Below are 15,934 nucleotides of genomic sequence, written 5' to 3' on the forward strand. Positions count from 1 at the left end.
ATACGACAAGCTCTTCATTCCAGGAATCATTCTTGTAAACCTCCTCTGGACCCTTTCCAAGGCCAGCACATCCTTCCTTAGATACAGGCTCAAAACTGCTCACAATACTCCAAATGGGGTCTGACCAGAGCCTTATACAGCCTCAGAAGTACATCCTTGGTCTTGTATTCCAGCCCTCTCAACATGAATGCTAACATTGCATTTGCCTTCTTAGCTGCCAACTGAACCTGCACGTTAACCTTAAGAGAACTGTGAACAAGGACTCCCAAGTCCCTTTGTGCTTCTAATTTCTTAAGCATTTCCCCATTTAGAAAATAGTCTATGCCACCATTCCTCCTTCCAAAGTGCATAACTTCACACTTTTCCACGTTGTATTTCGTCTGGCACTTCATTGCCCATTCTCCTAGCCTGTCCAAAACCTTCTACAGCCCCCCTGCTTCCTCAATACTACCTGTCTCTCTACAGAGGGACTTTTCTGGTTGAGATCCACACCCCTGTTCAACCACACTTAGTAGTTTTTTGGGCCTCGGGCCTTGAGTTTCTCCCTGGTCAAGCCCACAATTGTATCATCGGCAAACTTAGCAACAGTGCCTTGAGTTCCTTCTTCCAGATCATTAATGTACGCTGTGAAAAGTTGTGGTCCCAGCAGACCCCTGAAGCACACCACTAGTCACCGGCTGCCATCATGAAAAAGACCCCTTTGTCCCCACTCTCTGCCTTCTGCCTGTCAGCCAATCCTCTATCCATACCAGGATCTTACCCTTAATACCATGGGCTCTGAACTTATTTAACAGTCTCCTATGCAGCACTTTGTCAAAGACCTTCTGGACATCTAAATAAATCACATCCACAGGTTTTCCTTTGTCTAACTTCCTTGTTACCTCCCCAAGGTTTCAGAAGGTAATTGATAAAGTTCCACATAATAAGCTTGTTAGTAAAATGGAAGGTTGGAAATGCAGTTTGAGCATCGATCCAAAATAGCTTAGGAGACAGTGCTGAATGGTTGTATTTTAGACTCAAAGAAGTAAACAGTGATGTCCTCCAAGGGTTGGTAACAGGATCACTGTTCTTTTTAATATATATATTAATTATATATTAAGTGCAAATATATAAGGCGCAATTCAACCAAAACATTTTTCAGTCTTGCTCCATTGGGCGAATTACGGGGAGTTTCTCAACGGCATTTTTGGGTGATGTCCACACCCCTTCAACCGCACTTAGTAGTTTTTTTGGGCCTTGGGGAGTTTCTCCCTGGTCAAGCCCACAATTGGGGGGCGCAATTGAATGACTGCGATTGAACGGCAATAACACTGTGCCCGAAAAGCAGCTTATTGCAGCGCTCCCAGGATCTACTCAGCTCTCAACACCTCGCAAGATCTAACGTGATCTCGCAAGACGTTGCAATTTGAATCCTGCCATTGTGGGCAGGATCACTTTGGCAAGTCTCACTCTAATATGCAGTTTCCTGAGGTGTTGGGATCTGTCTCCTTCGACTTGGAGACCTTGGGCGAGCCCAGTTCAGCCCTGGTCTCCACAAACGGAGGCAAGAAGGAACAGGACACGTGGGGGTCTCCCAGGGGATCGGAGGCCCCCAGGTGCTCGCCCTTTGGGCAGGGTGGCTCCCTGGCACTGCTGATGCCACCCAGGCACCTTGGCAGTATCACCTGGGTTCCAGTCTTGGACTGCCAAGGTGCCCAGGTGGCACTGCTAGCTGGAACAGGTTGGTACTTTCAAGGTGCCAAGCTGGCAATTTCCGTCCAGCATCGATTGGGCCAGAGGTGCCTTGCACGGCTGCTGAAGGGATGTGGTGGGGCCTGCGGAGCCCCCTCAGTGAGTTGGGGCTTGGGGGTGCATCCTAGCACTGCCACCCGGGCACCATGCCAGTGCCAACTGGGCACCAAGTCAGGGTGGCCAAGGTGCCAGGCTGACAGTGCCAAGGTGATCTGATGCCAGAGGGAGAGCCAAGGGGCTACCCTGCCCTGCTCCGACCACCCAAGGGTTTCCAATGGCCTGGAGCGAGGTCGAGAACCAAATCACGACATTTCATGAGGTTCGGATGAATATCGCAAGACGTCTCGAGTGTCGCACTTCCACGAGGCCTCTCATGAAATGCAATGGCCTTGTCACATGTTACAAAGCTTTGAAACATAGGAAACTGTGAGGAAGTCTAACACTTCGGGAGGACATAGGCAGACAGATTAAATTTAATGGAGATAAATCTTAAGTGACACATTTTGGAAGGGATAGAAGGAGAGACAATATAAATTATTAACAGTTGTGCTGGAATGGGAAAACCTGAGAGTTCACAAACACAGGTCCAGAAAAAATTGATCAACCTCTTTGAAAAGAATGAGGAGAAATCTTTCTTACTCAGTGAATTATGATCAGGGATGCAATTCCCAAGCAGCGAGTGGAAACAGATCCAATGGTAATGTTATAAATGGAAGTGAACATCTGAGCCAGAATTCTCTGGTCATCGGATTCTCTTTTCCCGCTGGCAGCGCACCCCCGCTCCCGGGTTTCCTGGCAGCGCGGGGTGTCATTAATGGGAAATCCCATTGATTGGTGGCGGGAAAAAAATAATCCAGCCATCAGCGAATGGCGTGCCACCGAGAAACATGTGGCTGGGGGACAGGAGAATCCCACCCCTAATTAGAACATAGAACAGTACAGGCCCTTCAGCCCACGATGTTGTGCCGACCATTTATCCTAATCTAAGATCAACCTAACCTACAGCCCTTCAATTTACTGCTATCCATGTGCCTGTCTAAGAGTCGCTTAAATGTCCCTAATGACTCTGACTCCACCACCTCTGCTGGCAGTGCATTCCACACACCCACCACTCTCTGTGTAAAGAACCTACCTCTGACATCTCCCCCATACCTTCCTCCAATCACCTTAATGTTATGTCCCCTCGTGGATAGTCTCTGGCTATCCACTCTATCCATGCCTCGCATCACCTTGTACACGTCTATCAAGTCACCTCTCTGCCTTCTTCGCTCCAGTGAGAAAAGCCCTAGCTACCACAACCCTTTCTTCATAAGACATGCCTTCCAGTCCAGGCAGCATCCTGGTAAATCTCCTCTGTACCCTCACCAAAGCATCCACATGCTTCCTATAATGAGGCGACGGGAACTGGACACAATATTCCAAGTGTGGTCTAACTAGAGTTTTATAAAGCTGCAGCAAAACCTCACGGCTCGTAAACTCAATCCCCCTGTTAATGAAAGCCAACACACCAGACGCCTTCTTAACAACTCTTTCAACCTGGGTGGCAACCTTGAGGGATCTATGTACGTGGACCCCAAGATCCCTCTGTTCCTCCACATTTCCAAGAATACTGCCTTTAACCCTGTATTCAGCATTCAAATTCGACCTTCCAAAATGTATCACTTCACATTTATCAAGGTTGAACTCCATCTGCCACTTCTCAGCCCAGTTCTGCATCCTGTCAATGTCCTGTTGTAACCTGAAATAACCCTCAACACTATCTACAACTCCACCAACCTTTGTGTCATCGACAAATTTACTAACCCACCCTTCCACTTCCTCATCCAAGTCATTTATAAAAACCACAAAGAGCAGAGGTCCCAGAACAGATCCTTGTGGGACACCATTGGCCACCGACCTCCAGACGGAATACTTTCCATCCACTACCATTCGCTGTCTTCTTTCGGCCAGCCAATTCTGTATCCAAACAGCCAAATTTCCCTGTATCCCATGCACCCTAACTTTCTGAATGAGCCTACCATAGGGAACCTGATAAAATGCCTTACTGAAATCCATATACACCACATCCACTAACCGACCTTCATCAATGTGTCTCACCACATCCTCAAAGAATTCAATGAGGCTGGTGAGGCATGACCTGCCCCTCACAAAACCATACTGACTATTGAGAAGGAGAATTTGCAGGGCTCTGGGGAAAGAGAACAGGAGTTGGACTCATTAGATAGATCCTTCAAAGAGCTTACACAGGTATGATGGGCTGAGTGTATTTGTGCTGCATAATTCTAGATTAGAAATTTGCTACTTCTAATAGTACAAAGCTGAAAACATTACAGCTTAAAATGTGATGCTGAAACCATTGGAGTTACTCACTCATGTTAATGAGTTGCAGAATAAAACAATTCTTGGAGTTTTGGAAAGTTGCCTGGTATTGAATTTCAGATTCTGTTTCTAATTTAGAATTAACCACATCTGAGAACCTCAACATTTTGAAAACAACAAACCTTGAAAAATATCAGGAAAGACAATCTGCAACTGTGAAAACAGCATTAAAACAAAACCATTTAGACAGCACTGTCTTGTGACATATTAAGGGTACAGCACACAGATAGTTACAAAACAAAAGATTTCCCATTTGTTTCACAGGTGACCAAAATTTACTTTTGTTATTTGGTTATTAATCGTTTTCCTTTCGATGTGAAGGCCCAGTGCCTCTCAGAAAACATTTAATAATAATAATAATCTTTATTGTCACAAGTAGGCTTACATTAACACTGCAATGAAGTTACTGTGAAAAGCCCCTAGTCGCCACATTCCGGCACCTGTTCGGGTACACAGAGGGAGAAATCAGAATGTCCAATTCACCTAACAAGCACAGCTTTCAGGACTTGTGGGAGGAAACCGGAGCACCCGGAGGAAATCCACGCAGACACGGGGAGAACATGCAGACTCGCACAGACAGTGACCCAAGTTGGGAATCGAACCTGGGACCCTGGTGCTGTGAAGCAACAGTGCTAACCATTTATCCAATCCTTTCTGTTATTTGAAATGGAAAAGTTTCTCATCCTGTCCCCTAGCAATCACTAACAACAGCCCAGTTATTGCTAACCATGGCCTAAGTTGAATGGGGAGTAGAGAAGCACATACTTGCTTCTTCTGTATAGTATTGTCAAAAATCATATGAATCTATTCCGTCCAAGTTGTGGTCCCGCCCAATTTAACATGTCTACCTATGAAACATGGTGTTGAATTTGGTATTAGTCTTTTCCCACATTGCTCCCTCCCTTACAGTATCGGAATTTTCTACTCAACCAGGAGAGGGAAAACAAATATTCAATATCACTGTCACTGGGCTTGTGAGTTTGATTTGTTGCAGTTTAATATCATTTTAAAAAGTGCAATACATTGGCACATTCGTTTTTACCTCTTGCCTCCATTTGATTAAGATAAGAAATAAGAGCACGAGTAGGCTATACGGGTCCTTTGAGTCTACTCCACTATTCACAAAGACCATCAATGATCTTGGACTTCACCATTCCACTTTCCTGTCCAATACCTACATCCTGGATTCTTCTGGAGTCCAAAGATCAATCTCAACTTTGAATATACACATCGACAAAACACCCAGAGCTCTCTAGGTTAGAGAATTCCAACGATTCATAACTCGAAGTGTAGACATTTCTCTGCATCTCAGTGAGACCATGCCCCCTAGTTCTAGACTCCAGTGAGGTGAATCAACCTCTCAGCAAACAACTGAGAATCGAAATGTGCTTATCTATCATTCTTCAAAATTCCAGAGGGTATAGGTCCAATCTGCTCTATCTCTCATCATAGGCTAACCCTCATCCGAGGAACTAATTTTTTTTAATAACCAATTTTAATGAGGTACTTTTGGCATTACAAACAGCAACAGTATAAAAACAATGTACAAAGAACAATAAACATAGTGCAATCACCGACTCCCATCCCTCTAAGACCCGCCTTAATTAATCTTGGGTTCTACACTACCCATACGCTACCAATGGGTTCTACGCTACCCTAACCCCCCCTCCCAACTGCCCGCCCCTCCCGCTGATGATTAATTCTCCGCAAAGAAGTCGATGAATGGTTGCCACCTCCGGCGAACCCTAACAGTGACCCTCTCAAGGCAGACTTAATCTTCTCTAGGGTGAGAAAGCTCGACATGTCGGTTAACCAGGTCTCCGACTTCGGGGGCTTTGAGTCCCTCCAAGCTAGCAGTATCCGTCTCCGGGCTACCAGGGAAGCAACGGCCAGAACATCTGCCTCTTTCTCCTCCTGGATTCCCGGGTCTTCCGACACCCCGAAAATCGCCACCTCGGGACTCATTACCACCCTTGTTTTCAATACTCTGGACGTGACGTCCGCAAACCCCTGCCAATATCCCCTAAGTTTTGGACACGCCTAGAACATGTGGACATGGTTCGCTGGTCCTCCCGCACATTTTACACACCTGTCCTCCACCCCAAAGAATCTACTCATCTGGGCCACTGTCATGTGAGCCCGGTGGACCACCTTGAATTGGATCAAGCTGAGCCTGGTGCATGTTGCGGTCGCGTTGTCTCTGCTCAACGCATCCGCCCATAAGCCATTCTTCATCTCACCACCAAGCTCTTCCTTCCACTTACGCTTCAGTTCCTCGGTCTGCGTCTCCACCGCGCCATAAGTTCTTTGTAGATGTCTGAGACGTTCCCCTCTCCCACCCATCCCCTAGACACTAGCCAATACTGGATCCCCCTTAGTGGCAGGAGTGGGAAGGATGATACCTGCCTGCGCAGAAAGTCCTGCACCTGTAAATATCTAATTTTGTTCCACCTTGCCAGCCCAAACTTCTCCTCCGGCGCTCTAAAGCTAGGGAAGCTCCCCTCTAAGAACAGGTCCCCCATCCTCTCAATTCCCGCCCTTTGCCATGCTCGAAACCCCCCATCCAAGCTCCCTGGGGCAAACCGGTGGTTGTCACATATTGGGGACCAGACCGATGCTCCCACTGCTCCAATGTACCTCCTCCACTGACCCCAGATCCTCAAGGCCGCCACCACCACGGGGCTGGTGGAGCAGCTCGCCGGCGGGAAAGGCACAGGTGCCGTTATCAACGCCCGCAAACTGGTGCCCCGACATGAAGCTGCCTCCATCCGCTCCCAAACCCACCCTGCCCCCACCACCCACTTCCTTATCATGGCTATGTTAGCCGCCCAGTAGAAATTACTGAAATTCAGCAGGGCAAGCCCCCCCTCCCCCGATTCCGCTCGAGCATCACTTTCTTCACTCGCGGGGACTTACCCACCCACACAAAGCTCAGGAAGATTTTGTTAACCCTCTTATAAAAGGACCGCGGGATGAAAATTGGGAGACATTGAAATACAAATAAAAATCTCGGTATGACCGTAATTTTGACCGTCTGCATTCTCCCAGCCAGCGACAGCAGCAGCGCATCCCATCTCCGAAACTCGCCCTCATCTGTTCAACCAACCGGGACAAGTTCAACTTGTGTCCCCAGTTGAGCGCCACTTGTATCGCTAAGTACCTGAAACTGTCCCCCACTAACCTAAACAGCAGCACCCCCAGCCGATCCTCCTGACCCCTCGCCTGGACTACAAACATCTCGCTCTTTGTCATATTCAGTTTATACCCCAAAAACCGGCCACATTCCCCCAAAATCGCCATAATTTCACCCATCCACGCCCCTGGATCTGATACGTATAAGAGCAGGTCGTCCGCGTACAGCGAGACCCTATGTTCCACCGCCCCCCGAACCAGCCCCTTCCAGCCCTTGAAGCTCTCAGAGCAATTGCCAGCGGCTCTACAGCTAACGCCAACAGCAGTGGGGAGAAGGGGCATCCCTGTCTTGTCCCCCGATACAGTCTAAAATAGTCTGAGGTCGTCCTATTCGTCTTTACACTAGCCTCTGGGGCCTGGTACAACAGCCTAACCGAGTCGATAACGCCCCTACCGAACCCAAATCGTCCCAGCACCTCTCATAAATAGTCCCACTCCACCCAGTCGAACACCTTCTCCGCATCCATGGCCACAACTCCCTCAACCTCCCTACTCTCTGGGGGCATCATAATCACATTGAGCAGCTTTCTTATATTGGACACCAACTGCCTGCCCTTGACAAACCCGGTTTGATCCTCCATAATCATGTCCGGCTCACAATCTTCAACCCTGGAGGCCAAAACTTTGGCCAGCAACTTGGCGTCCACATTAAGCAGTGAGATCGGCCTATATGACCCGCATAGCTCCGGGTTCTTGTCCCGCTTCAATATTAACAAAATAGTGGCCTGTGACATCGTTGGGGGCAGCACCCCTCTATCCCTTGCCTCACTGAAAACCTTGACCAGCAACAGCCCTAAAATCCCCGAGAATTTCTTCTAAAATTCCACCGGATACCTGTCCGGCCCCGGGGCTTTACACGACTGCATTGCCCTCAACTATTTCTTCGTCCCTAATCTGGGAATAAACGTTGTGAACATGCGAATAAAAAGAAAACTCCTTCCCTGTCGGCTGCCCAAACCTCCATGGGTCGACCCCCCCATCTGTTCCATGACCGCTATCAGTTCCTTTGCCATTGCTGGCACCCTCACCGTTTTCGAACACGATCAGTCTGGGCCGGGGTCGGTGACTGTATTAAAATCCCCTCCCATAACCAACTTGTGCGAGTCCAGATCAAGTATCTTCCCCAGCACCCTCTTTATGAATTCCATATCGTCCCAGTTTGGCTCGCACACGTTAACCAAGACTACCTTCCTTCCCTCCAGCTCACCGCTCACCATAACATAACGCCCCCCCCCCCCCCCCCCCCCCCGACATCCGGGGCAATACTGCCCACCTGAAATTGCACCCGCTTATTGATCAAAATCGTCACACCTCTAGTCTTGGTGTCCAGCCCCGAATGAAAGACCTGACTGACTCAACCCTTCCTTAGCCTGACTTGATCCACTTTCAGGTGTGTCTCCTGCAACATCACCACGTCCGCCTTCAGAGCCCTCAGATGCGTGAACACACGTGCCCTTTTAACCGGCCCGTTCAACCCTCTGAGATTCCAGGTGATCAGCCTATTTGGGGGGCACCGTGCCCCCCCCCCCTCCGTCGATCAGCCATCCCCTTTCATGGGCCCGCCTCCAGACCATGCACCACGCCTCCATCGGCCCGCCTCCTGGCAGACCCCACCCCCGACCTCCTCTCTGTCCCGAATCCTAAGTCCCTCCCTCGTCAGCAGAGTAACTCCACCCCCCCCCACCCCCCCCACACCCCCCCAGCAACACCGCTTTTTAACCTAACCCCTGCCATATATTGATCATATACAGACCCCTCTAAGGTGCTTCCGTAGACGAGTTCACCCAGCTAGCTTGGTGGCACTAGCCTCCGGCGCCAAGAAGTCTCCCACCTATTCCAGGAACTAACCTAATAAACCTTCTCTCTGCCATCTCTAAGGCATGTAAACCTTTTTTGGATAAGACCACCAAAATTGGATTGGATTGGATTGGTTTATTGTCACATGTACCGAGGTACAGTGAAAAGTATTTTTCGGCGAGCAGCTCAACAGGTCATTAAGTACATGAAAATAAAATAAAAAGAAAATACATAATAGGGAAACACAAGGTACACAATGTAACTACATAAACACCGGCATTGGGTGAAGCATACAGGGGTGTAGTGTTAATGAGGTCAATCCAAAAAAGGGTCGTTTAGGAGTTGCACAGTATTCTAAGTGTGGTCTTGCCAAAGCCTTCTGCAATTGTAGCAAAACTTCCTTACTCTTGTATTCCAGGCCTCAGACCTAAAGGTCAAAATTATATTTTTCCTACTACTTGGTGTACCTACTTGCAGACTTTGTGTTTCTTACACAAGGAGGCCCAAACATTTCAGATCAACATTTTAAAATTAATAACTTCAAATTTCTCAGAAATGCTAAACCAGCCATCTTATTGACTATTCACTTAAACTGGCTTTGCATGCTCTGTATCCTCCTCAGAGGTTACTATCCCACCAAGCTTTTTATCATCAGACAGCTTGTTTGCATTACTCTCGATAACTTCATTAATATAGGTTGTAAATAGCTGATGCCCCAGCACCGATCCTTGTAGCACCCCATTACAGTTACAGCCTGTCAACTTGAAAATGCCCTGTTCAACCCTACATTCTGTTTCTTATCCTTTATTCAATTCTTTATCCATGCTAATACATTACACCAACCCCATGAACATTACTCAATAACCTGTAATGTAGCACCTTATCAAATGCATTTTAGAAATCCAAATACACAACATCTACTGGTTGGCCCTCATTTAACCTGTTAATTACTAATTGCTGTAGCTGAGGATGCCTCCAGGAGGTTTTTGTACACCAGTTTTACTTTACAAAAGTGATGTTCAATTTGTATGAAGTTACATATAAATCACACATTCAATTTGCATTCTTTAGTCGTGGTCTGAAATGAAGCAGAATTGATAAGATGTCTGCGTCTTCTGTTGGGGTAAGGTACAAACATATGACTTTTGTCAACTGAATATTAAAGTACCTGAAGGCGTCCAATTGCAACAAGGCAAAATTTGCTGCTTTGTCCACCATCTGAATCCTCCTCTGGAATGGTCATTCCTGCCAAAAAAGAAAATATCAACGCTGTTATTAATAAGAAATGTCATCACTCATGCTATCACTTACTCTGAACATTCTGATGTCAGTTTTGTACACAGTAACAAACAAGTTGACCCTTATTCAGTCAAGTCTCCAAATGGCTTACGCAACAGAACAACTTTCCAGCTTTAATAATCATATTATGTTTGTCAAATAAAACTGCAAAATGTGATTAATGGTTCAGATTAATGGCAGCCAAGTGCCCTACAGCCAATTTCCTGCAGTGAACAAGTAGACATGGAGTTCTGGTGTGCAGTGCAGCATCAAGAAATCACATGGTTCATAAAAGGCTATGAAGCGACAGTTATCGTCTACTGCATCAGAGATAAAAGCGATCAAAAATAATGCTCCGCCAGAAGCACATGCAAGAGTAGAGTATTCAGGATATTTCAAAGAGGAGGGAGGCACAGCGGGGTCCATAGAGGGAACTACTGTGTGTGTGGAGCCTATGCAGCTGAAGACGCAGCCGCAAAGTGAGGAGGAATGCACAGTGGCTCAAAACCAGTGGATTGAAGAGTTGGAGTTTGTAGAGTTGAAGCAGCTGATAAGAATGGCAGGGGAGAGGGGGTGGTGGGTTTGGGGGGTGACAGGGCCCTGTTTGGATTTAAACACAAGAGTCAGAATTTTGAGGTGTTTTTAGAAAGATTCAATTAGTACTGACATAGTGTCTAATTAAGGAGTATCCCCTGAAGAAAAGATAGAAGACATAATGAACTGATCAATCAATGGGGAACACAAGAGGTTAAAAACTACATGCTTGGAAGGATGGCAAAGACTGATCCCTGACTAGTAAAAATCCATCAATCAGGAAACCAGTTTTCTTTTTAATCCTCCAGGCCAGAAGCTTTATCAGCTTGAAGTGGCTGAATTCATTTTGCACACAAGCACAATGAAGGAGGAATTAACAGTGGTTTCAGAGAATGGTTCAAAGAAGACAGCAAGCTGCTTCGGCACATTACTGTATAGTGCTTTTAAATAATAAAACATTAGAATTCTAATAGAATCAGACCTAAAACCAATCAGAAATAATGAACCATATGCTTTTATATCAGTGGGCCAGGTACCCTCAATTTAGGAGCCAATGCTTAAGTGAATACCCAATACATTATCTTAACAGGCTACTTTCCAGCAGCATTCAATTATCAAGAAATTACAGTATAGAACATAGAACATAGAACAGTACAGCACAGAACAGGCCCTTCGGCCCTCAATGTTGTGCCGAGCCATGATCACCCTACTCAAACCCACGTATCCACCCTATACCCGTAACCCAACAACCCCCCCTTAACCTTACTTTTATTAGGACACTACGGGCAATTTAACATGGCCAATCCACCTAACCCGCACATCTTTGGACTGTGGGAGGAAACCGGAGCACCCGGAGGAAACCCACGCACACAGGGGGAGGACGTGCAGACTCCACACAGACAGTGGCCCAGCCGGGAATCGAACCTGGGACCCTGGAGCTGTGAAGCATTTATGCTAACCACCATGCTACCCTGCTGCCCCTATAACATTTGCAAAAATATTCAGCTGGACTTTTTTTAAGCAGGAAGATATATTTTTTTTAAAAATCGAGCACAATTATTTTGACAAAATGGAAACAATTTCACATTATATTTAAATGTTATTTTACTGGATTGCAGATGCAAAGCTCAAAGCTTAAAGTATGTTAAATAACAAGTGATGTTTTGTGAGGGCCACGACGAATCCAGCACGAGTTTTCAGGATACAAAGAAATAACATTTATTTACAATAACATATATACAACAGCAGCAGCAACTCCCTTGCTGCTCACTCCTCTCAAATTGGTTCCAAACTGGCCAGCTTTATTTACACAGGGAATCTCCTAATGATTTCTCCCCCCCCCCCCCCCCCCAATTGGGAAAGCTCATACTCCCAAAGGATTGTGGGATTGCCATTAGTCCCCAGCCAGTGGTAAACAGGCAGGTTATAACATCCCGCTCCCCCTAAGTCCAAGGAATCCACCGAAGACCCTGGCGAAGGAGGGCGTCAGACTCGTTTTGCGGCAGGCCGGACACCATTTGCACGAGGCACTGAATCAGGCAGCGTGTAACAAGACGGAGAACGGCGCTTCCGTGATGAACGGCGTAACGGTTGTACATCCACGGCCCATGGGCCTGAAGACTCCCCCTCTGAGGTGCCCTGTGTCTCTATCTCTGAGTCGGAGTCCGCTGCCTCCGTCATCTCGGCGTCTCTATCTCCACGGGGTTCTGCAACGACCTGCGCAGGCTTTGAGTGCGGCACCAGAGGAAGATTGTGAGGAATACTCTCCACTGTGTCTGGTCTCTGTGGCTGTAGAAATGAGCTCCGGGGGCAGGGAATCTTTGGAAGAGATGGTCTTCTGGACCGAACATAGTCTACATGCTGGAGACGACCCTGGGCTCATTCGGCGAAAGATAACGCCAGGGACCCACTGGGCACCACCAGCAAAATTTCGACCAAACACTGGGTCACCGGGCGCAAACTGCCGAATCGGCAAATGCAGAGAAAAACCATGTCCCTGCCGTTCTTGAGTGAGGCGTACTTTTGCGCCGATGTCCGGGAAAGCTATGCTGAGGCGGGTGCGAGGTTCCCGGCCCAGTAGGAGTTCCGCGGGAGCTACCCCAGTCACCGCATATGGAGTGGTCCTAAATGAGAAAAAAAAAAGCCAGTCTCGTGTTCATAGACCCGGAAGACTGCTTCTTTAGGCCTCGTTTTAATGTCTGCACTGCGTGCTCCATCAACCCATTGGAAGCCGGCGGTATGGAGAGGTGCGGATATGGAGTGTGCCGTTCATCTTTATGAACCTCGCAAACTCCTCAATTGTGAACGGAGTGCCGTTGTCCGTGACCAGCACCTCGGGGAGGCCATGCGTACTGAAAGACAAATGCATCTTCTCGATTGTTGTGCAGGACGATGTGCCTACCATATTATGCACCTCTAACCATTTAGACTGGGCATCGATTAATAGAAGGAACATGGATCCTTGAAAAGGGCCGGCGAAATCAGCATGCAAGCGAGCCCAAGGCCGCATTGGCCATTCCCAGTGATGTAGGGGCATGGCCGGCGGAAGCTTCTGATGCTCCCAGCAAATGGAGCAGTTTTGGGCCACCTTCTCAATGTCGGTGTAGAGGACTGACCACCAGACATAACTCTAGGCCAACATTTTCATTTTGGTCACACCCGGATGCCCATTGCGCCAATCCCTTAGTATCACACGCGTCCCCCACAAGAGGATACCGTCTTCCACGCTAAATTCTGACAACTTGGAGGAAAATGCCCGCAACTCGCCTAGGAGCTGCGTGGCTCCTGATTCAACTTGGATATGGGCTACGGCCCCCTTTACTTTCCACAAACCGGGCTAGAATACATCTGGGTACCATCCTAGCACCTCAGTCACCCTCCAGAATATGTTTGGAGCAGCCGCAAATGGCGCAACTAGTCCCGACCCAATAGGCTGGGCCCGTGACCGCGCACCACGGTAAGTGGGAAATGCCCCATCTGTCGTCCATAAACCACAGGGGTCATCGTAGTTCCTGCAATGTCCAATGGTTCCTCCGTGTAGGTGACCTACCTGTCCTGTGTGTCGGTTAATGTAAGGGTCTGTATACCCTGCTTGATGCGGTCGAACGTCCTCTGGGCGATCACAGAGACCGCTGCGCCGGTGTCCAACTCCATCTCAAGCAGGTGACCATTGACCCGTACTGTCACCTTAATGGGGGCCACACGGGGAGCTGCCACACAATGTAGCAGCAGGCAGTCGTCCTCCATCTCCACGTCCTCGGGAGTAGTCCCCGCAGGTTCATCCAAATGGAAGGTACGGCCCCTGGGCTGGCCCCAGTTTCTGTTGGAACGACGGCGCATCTGGCGCCCCCCAGGACCGGCGTCCGAGACGGAGTCGGCGCCCACAAGTACGACACGGACATGGCTCCTCATCCTTTGTTTCTGGAGAAGGCTCCCTTCGGGGAGGAACGTCGATCTGGATGTCGCCTCACCCAAGGTACCGAAGGGGTGCGGGGAGACGCTTTTGGACAGAAGGGGGTGCTGCCCAAGGCATGCACCTCCATTCCCTGTAGCTCCTGCACTCCCCGTTCTGCGCTCTCACGGGACAATACTAACTGAATGGCCTGTTGAAAAGTCAATGTTGGCTCAGCTAACAACTTTCTCTGGGTGGCCGCATTGTTAATACCGCAAACCAAACGGTCGTGTAACATTTCTGACAAGGTCTCACCTTAGTCACAGTACTCCGCAATCCTGCGTAGCTGGGATAGAAACTGCAAGGGATTCTCCCGAGGTCCTCTCAGCGGTATTAAACCTGTAACGCTGGACTATCGTGGACGGGGTTGGGTTAAAATGTTGTCCCACTAAGTTCACAAGTTCGTCAAACGCCTTGGTATCCGGCGGTGCTGGGTACGTAAGGCTCCTAATCACCCCAAACGTATGCGGGCCACAGGTGGTGGGCAAAATAACCACCTAGCGCTCGTTTTCAGTGATGTTGTTTGCCCGGAAATAGTAACGCATCCGTTGTACGTACTGGTTCCAACGTTCCAGCGCAGCATCAAAAACATCCACTCGTCCATACAGAGGCATGGTACAACAGAAAAACAACTTCCAACCTATATCCCACAAAAATCCAGGGAGGTGGCCTCAGCAGCGTAGACAGCTATCCACTTTAACCCTCGTCGCCAGTTTTATGTGGGCCACGAAGAATCCAGCAGGAGTTGAAGGATTGAAAGAAATCACATTTATTTACAGTAACATATATAAACACCAGCAGCAGCAGCAACTTTCTTGCTGCTCACTACTTTCTAGCTGATTCCAAACTGACCAGCTTTATTTATGCAGGGAATCTGCTAATGATTTCTCTGACCCCCCTCATTAGGGAAGCTCATAGACCCAAAGGATTGTGGGATTGCCATTAGTCCCCAGCCAGTGGTAAGCAGGCAGGCTATAACGTGATGCATGAAATTTTTAATTGCTGAAATGAGTGAAAAAGCTTCTCTGCCAGGGCCGTAGTGTTTAGACCCAACTTAAAGGGAGGTGATTGTACACAGAACTCTACCAGCAATTGCAATCCCACAATTCTACAACCAACCATTCCTCCATTTGGTCTCATGTGCATCTCCACTTTCTTTGTTTCGTCACTGGTGGCCTTAACTTCAACTATCCACACTTTAAATTATGGAATTCCCTGTCTCTTGCACTCCCTCTTCTCCTTTAAGATAGTCCTGAAAACTACCTCATTGATCAAGTTTTTAATTCACCTGTCTGAATGTTTTCTTTGGCTCTTTGTGAAATTTTTGCCTGATTACATTCCAATGAAGTTCCTTCGAAAAGGTTTCTACATTAAAGCACACTCTATCTTGTTACAGCTTTTTAACAGATATTGTTTGACAAACACTGAAGCTGATTCTCTCATTTCAAAGATACTCCAACTTCAAGGCTAATAATTCAAAAGTTTCTCAATTCCTTACACATGAACCAAGTAACAGTACAATATATTTTAAAATTCCACATCATGTCAGATGATTGAAAATAGGCGTTTGAA

General features: G+C 47.7%; 1 protein-coding gene across 3 annotated transcripts in view; it reads right to left on the reverse strand.

Annotated features, from left to right (window-relative positions):
- Positions 1-15,934, reverse strand: part of arnt2 (aryl-hydrocarbon receptor nuclear translocator 2) — a 379,980-nt gene that overhangs the window by 139,916 nt on the left and 224,130 nt on the right. For all 3 annotated transcript variants that reach the window (XM_038814349.1, XM_038814347.1, XM_038814350.1), the window contains one exon: positions 10,268-10,344. In XM_038814349.1, coding sequence (XP_038670277.1) covers positions 10,268-10,344 — 77 coding nt within the window. The remainder of the gene's footprint in view (positions 1-10,267; positions 10,345-15,934) is intronic.

Source organism: Scyliorhinus canicula, chromosome 12 (assembly GCF_902713615.1).
Source record: "Scyliorhinus canicula chromosome 12, sScyCan1.1, whole genome shotgun sequence".
NCBI classification, from domain to species: Eukaryota; Metazoa; Chordata; class Chondrichthyes; order Carcharhiniformes; family Scyliorhinidae; genus Scyliorhinus; species Scyliorhinus canicula.